This window comes from Sabethes cyaneus, chromosome 2 (genome assembly GCF_943734655.1).
Source record: "Sabethes cyaneus chromosome 2, idSabCyanKW18_F2, whole genome shotgun sequence".
Taxonomy (NCBI): domain Eukaryota; kingdom Metazoa; phylum Arthropoda; class Insecta; order Diptera; family Culicidae; genus Sabethes; species Sabethes cyaneus.
This window is the reverse complement of record NC_071354.1, coordinates 2,925,308-2,931,891: the sequence shown is the minus strand read 5'-3', so window position 1 is coordinate 2,931,891 and position 6,584 is coordinate 2,925,308. Positions and strand designations below refer to the sequence as shown.

At 36.4% G+C, this 6,584-nt stretch overlaps 1 protein-coding gene across 1 annotated transcript; it reads left to right on the top strand.

Annotated features, from left to right (window-relative positions):
• Positions 1–4,244: 4,244 nt before the first annotated feature.
• LOC128738773 (proton-coupled amino acid transporter-like protein CG1139) lies at positions 4,245–6,252 on the top strand. Its single transcript, XM_053834132.1, has 7 exons — positions 4,245–4,273; positions 4,339–4,392; positions 4,790–4,940; positions 5,006–5,127; positions 5,193–5,519; positions 5,574–5,786; positions 5,841–6,252. The coding sequence occupies exons 1-7, from the start codon at positions 4,245–4,247 to the stop codon at positions 6,250–6,252; spliced, it is 1,308 nt and encodes a 435-aa protein (XP_053690107.1).
• The last annotated feature ends 332 nt before the right edge of the window (positions 6,253–6,584 follow it).

Genomic DNA, 6,584 nt, shown 5'->3' with positions numbered 1-6,584 from the left:
GTAAAAAAACATGTACCTAACATTTATGTTGGTTTTTCAGTTCGACTATTAGCCCCTGAGATACTTGGAATATACATTTTTGCGACATAATACATAAATGCACTTCCAAACATCAACGTTCTTCTACACACAGAAGACTTTTAATCTCATAAAATTATTTTAACATGCTATTCATAATTTTTCAACATTCACGTTGAGTGCAGCATAAATCTTTTTTTTTTTTCGTGACAATGACAAGCACCAGGATCAAATTTTGAACAGCTGACGACGATATTTTTATTTTCAGCCTTCATCGTTAGTCACACAAGAAGATGTATTATTTTTCATAGCTTCGAACCTTCGAGGCACCAATTAATAATAATAATATTGCATTTCATTGAAACTAAATCTTGAAACCATTTTGTTTGTCCGTGTGCCGCTTGAAGTTACTGGTTGTGTATGGCGTTGCAAGTATATGTTGACGTTTGACAAGTTCATAATTATTATATGTGATACGAATAACATTTTATATTTGAACGAGCAATATTTCTTTTGTAATTTGCCAAAAATATATGTTTGTTTACGTTTCATCGCAAAATACATTCTCGGCTGGATGACAGCGATTAACGATGATTAACGATGAGTGTAAGACAGAGATACCGAGCGAGTATTTTCGAGCGTAATCAATTCATATTTTGCTCACCAGTTTTTGCGCCGGCGATTCATCGCGAGCAATCAGGTTACGATAGAGTTGCCAGTTGATAAGATTTAAATCGCTGATGAGCAGGTGATGAGCCTTCATCGTGATGAAAATTTGCAACATTGCTTTTACGTCAAAAAACATGTGTTTGACAAACTGCGTTTGATGAAGAAACGTCCTGCCGTTCCATTTTGACGGAACATACATTCATAGTTACGTTCCGTGTCCGTGGAGACAAGTTTTTTACCATATATTCCTCCTCGGTGGAACCCTCTCTTTTCTCAAAGTCACTTGCACAACTGTAATCGGTTTAAACGCAAGAGTAACGCAACCCCTTTTACTTATTTGGACTGCCCCGCCTTTGTTGGGACCCCTCTTTTGTCAATTTCCCAGTGCTGATTCCCTTATATCAAGGAATATGTGTGCGGTGTGCCAAGTTTGGTGGAGAACGGTCAAGGCGATCTGGAGTTATGATGGAACATACAAATATACCCACGCTCACTTTTATATATATAGATAGATGTTTAACGTTAATAGTTACTTATTTGTGTGGATTAGAAATAGCCTTTTTCGCTTTCTCGCGATTCTTAGAGAAGGTACAGTCACCCGATTACACTAATGGATTCACGTGAAAGTATGTAGCGTTGTAGTTTTCAACATCGCTTATGAGCAGCAATTGCAACTTTCGAACTGAAAATTTTCTAGGCTTTAGGGGCAGCTTGGGGTGAAAACTACCAAATAAAAAGGACTTTATTCTCGATTAGCCTTGGACCATGGTGGAATGCTTATCACACACATACAATATGTGCTAATAAATAATATCGAAATTGTCTTAACTGTTTCCTGTATTAATTTCCGGTCAATGTTTTCAAAATTTACTTAAACTGAATGCTGGTTTATGTCTGACAAATTGGTGTGAAGTGTTATTCTAAAGAGGGTTATGTACCTTCTTTTACATATTGAAAAACCAAACGGGCGACTGACTCGATCGAATCAGATTCCATCGAAAATACGACAAAGTAAAGTCTTGCAACAGTCAATTTAGAGTAACCATCCTGCGTAATATAAGAAACAAAACATTAAAAAGGTATGTTTGTTTACAATGAATGTCAACGTCTTTTCGCTTTCAATTGCAATAGCTCTAAACAACTATCGTCTCGGTTAGAAAAAGGAAACCTTACGACTCACAAATGATTTACTTATCATTGAAAGAGCTTTTCAATTCATCTGAATGAAATAAAGTTGAAATTACTAGGGCACGGGAGGACAGGGGAATTGTTTATAACGGCATTATTTAATTCAATTAGCATTGTAAAGTAACCGTGGTGGGAATAATTTATTACCAACGTCCAAATTCCAGGTAATTCTACTACGCGATGCAAAATGCCACAGCTGCAGTATAATGTGCCCATGCAGAAAAGAAAAAGTGCACCAGAAGGCCGAAATTAGGTATATTTTATATAAAAATACGATATTTTGAAATCAACGGAAATAGTTTTACTTTCTACAAAATAAAGTTGATCTATCACTGGTAGAAATACTCAAATTACCGCATTGCGCACATTATACTATAGGTGGGGCATTTTACCCCACGCAGACGAGAAACACAACATTTATTATTACATAATTCCTGGGGTCAATCCCGGCGTAGTGGTTAGCATTCACGCCTCTCACGCCGAGAACCAGGGTTCAAATCCCAACCCCGCAGAAGTCACGAATGACCTAAGCTGTTAAAGTGACTATGTGACTATAAAAAATAATAATAATAATAATAATTCCTAGCATATTTATTCCATAACACTAAATGAAATAAACAATTGCAATTGGTTTTCAGCTCAAATATCAACATATATTCGTAGTTGTAACGTTAATTTGGGGAAGCATAACAGAGATACAGCCCGGACTCGATTATCCGGGTGTTCATTTTTATTTTCAGCCCGGAATCGAATCATTAGTTCTGAATTTTTTTTTTTTTTTTTGGTATGTCAAGTTTTATGACTTTTAGGTATCATAAATGTTTTTATTTATTATTGATCTATTTTCCTCTATCTAAAAGTCAGAAAATTCCTTTCTACGATTTTTTCCACTGATGATTTGGTACAAAATTATTTTTTGTGTGTTATGATTTTCAATATTTAAATGTTATAAATGTTTTTTTTTATTGTTGATCAATCTCCCATAAAGTCATAAGATCAGGGATGGAATATCAGTGACTTTGATAAAATCTGTGAGTTATCGCCACACGCACAGATCACGATCCGTACAGATCATGACAAACAGTGAATCTTTAGCATTAATCACAAGATTTTGTTCTCTAAACAGTTTCAGCAGTCGATCACAGTGTTACATCCTACTTAGCTCCGAGAAAAAAGGTCACACATGTTGTTTGTATTGTGATTCATACGATGCACACAACCAATCGTCTGTATCTGTTATATTTCTCAACGCAATCATGCAATGAACATGATCTGACATGAATTTTGTCATAATCAGCACGGATCGCGACTAAGTGTTTGTCGCTTACAAGTAGTGATGTCAATGAATCTGAATCTGATCGGTTCTATGATCTTGATTGCTAGAAGCGATTTTTTTCCATCCCTGCATAAGATACCTTTCTTGTATTTTTTTTATTAATGATTACGATGATGATGATAATGATGATTTTAAGTAAAAAAAAATTGATTTCATTATCACAGGATTTATTTTGTTTTGTTTGCCGATACAACGGATATAAGAAAGGAATTTTGTAGCTTTAGGGAGGTGAATCAATACTTGTCAAGTAAGAAACATCATGTAGGATGTAGCATTAAAACTATAACATTAAGGTTTGAAATAAATCATCGAAAAAAAATATTTTTTTTCACCCGGATAATCGAGTCTAAAAACTCGGATAACCGAATCCCCGGTTAATCGAGTCCGGCCTGTATATCCATTTATTCTTAGGGGGGCACATTACACACATTTCCCTTATATTCAGCGATTGCATCTATTTTTTCGGCCTATGACCTAGTTCCAGTGGAAGAACAGGTGGTTTTGACGTTCTTTTAATAAAAACAGTAGATTACTTACATTCTTGAGAAAATCGATGTATAACGTATTAAAATTGTATGTCGGAAAAGTATTTTTATTGGCGACGGAAAAGGAAAATATGCTGAATTTAGAAACATGTCGAAAATACCCTGCCGTACCCTACTTGATATGTTTCTATTTTAGGTATATCGTGCACTCGAAGTATAAATTCGTTAAGTTACTCATTCATACATTGAAAACTAAGTCCACTTACTATCTACATTCTACATTCTACACTCGAGATAAGAATCTCAACCCAGACTACGGTAGTTGCTATGTTTATCAGCCTAATCCAGTAATAAACAATGAAGTGAATAGTAAATTTTGTGGGCTGGATCTGCTGGTGTAACTGTAAAATTATTACTCTTATCATACGTAATTCGTAATTCAACTGATGCTGATTTGCACCACTCTAGCAGTACACAACTTACATCTCGTGCGATCAGTCGCCGATTCCTATCCTGGTATCTAACCCAAACTAGTTGTAATAAAACCAATGTCAAATGATACAAAACTGAAAGAAAGGTTAGTTAGGAATGAAATAGTTCCCATAAAACGGACATACAAACTTATGCAATTCTATTTTATAGGGAAGATGAAGAATATGACCCGTTCGTTGCGCGCCGGATAGCAAAACCAAACTCGTAAGTGACTTCGCTAAGAACGAAAACACCCCATAATGAGGAGTGGTAACGTTTATATCGATAGTTTAGAAACCATCAAAATAATGCTAATTGTGTCATAACTTCAAAAGCAATCTTTTGGTATGGATTTTTTCAGTCAACTTGTTGGTGGGATAGTGTTTAAATTTAGTTGTAAAAGAGGAAAAGATGGATGCTAAAATTGCTTCGCTTTGTCGCCAATGCTTAAATTTATTTCTCCACCCTAGCTTGACACTTAACAAGTTGATTACCAATGCATAAAAGTTACGTGATTTGTTTACTTTTTCCTTAGTATTTTTTTACCCTATACCACTCCTCTTGGTGTGATGTTTTCATAAAGAATCGATTATTATTTTACGTTTACTTGACTTTCCCACAGAACAACTGGCACGCTAATCCATCTGATCAAAGGCTCACTAGGGACGGGAATCATGGCAATGCCGATGGCTTTCAAAAATGGTGGCCTCTTTTTCAGTCTAATCGGATCGGTAGCAATTTGTTTCGTGTATTATCACTGTGTAGAGCTGCTGGTATGTTTTAAACAAGTCACAAATCTTAAGTAGAAATTTCATATTTGTTTCAACAAAAAAAACAGGTGGGGATATCACAAAAAGCATGCAAAAATGGTCGCATCCCCGCGTTGGGTTTTGCTGAAACTGCCGAAGCCGTCATCGTTAGCGGACCAACACCTCTCAAACGTTATTCGAGCTTTGCTAAGTAGTTTTCTAAAAACAAAACTCAAGCTGCCTGATGACAACTAACATTACTTATTGTTTAAACAGGAACTATATTGATTGCATGTTGGTTGTGCAAAGTTTGCTGATGCTGTGCCTGTTTCAAATTTTCATCGCCAGTTCCCTGCGAGACGTTGTCAACAACCAACAGCAGATTGAGTGGAGTACATTGACCTACATAATACTGGTGACAATTCCGATAGCCTGTATTACTCAAATAAGGGTTCTAAAATATTTGGTACCATTTTCGGCGCTGGCGAACGCTTTGATGATTACTGCCTTTGCCATTACGCTCTATTTTCTACTGAGTGTTCGAATTTCTCTGAATGGCAAGAATTTTTGGCCGGAATGGAACAAGCTACCGTCCTTTATAAGGTAAAGTTGATTAACGTTTGATTAATGATTTCATATCATTATTTAAAATTACAGTACTGTGCTATTTGCAATATCGGGAATCAGGTATGTCCTTCCTATTGAAAACAATATGAAACATCCCCAACACTTTTTAGGCAACTGTGGAGTCCTTACGAAAGCAACGGTTTTTCTTACTATTTTGTATGTTTTAACTGGATTTTTTGGATATATTTGTTACGGCGATAATACTAAAGCATCAGTCACACTAAATCTTCCTAGTGATAGCAGGTAATTCTCAGAGGTACTTCAAATATTTCCTTTCCTAAGTTCCTAAAATTTTAGATTGGCCGAGTCTACTCGCCTGCTGGCAGCCACTGCCGTTCTGTTTTCCCTGGGCCTTAGCTATTATGTACCGATGGACATAATCTGGCGCCGGGTAGAACACAAGGTTCCACCAGAGCGAAGGAATGTTGCACAAATATCGCTCCGATTTATCATTCTTATCTTACTCACTGCCATAACGATTGGTGTCCCCAAGCTCGAACCGTTCGTCGGATTGGTTGGATCGTTCTGCTCTGGAAAGCTGGTAGTACTGGCTCCTGCCATCCTGGACGTTGTATTCCGATGGCCGAACGAATTCGGACCGTACCGGTGGAGATTAGTGAAAGATTGTTTGCTAGCCGCGTTTGGACTCTTTGTACTTGTCACGGGAACTGTTGATAGCGTAAAGAATGTGATTGCCATTTATCGTTAGGTTCATCCCAAAGCTGGAGTTTATTACACACTTAGTAGCATCGTTTTGCTTTCGCATATTGCTACCCGTTGGATAACTAAAGCTCAAATAGTCAAATAGTAACAAAGTTTTTTTGTTTATATGAAAAAATCCATAATTTATTAGCGTTTGTTTGAGTGACGATACCATACGATTGGCTATGCTTTTACGCTATGTTGATTTAGAGAAATTGTTGTATTTCCTAATAGGTAATAGTTCCATAATTTTTCTCTTTACTGACTATAGAAAGAGTATCTTTGTTGTTTGCTTATAAGTTTCCAACACCATTCACTCCAAGTGGATATCGGCATAAA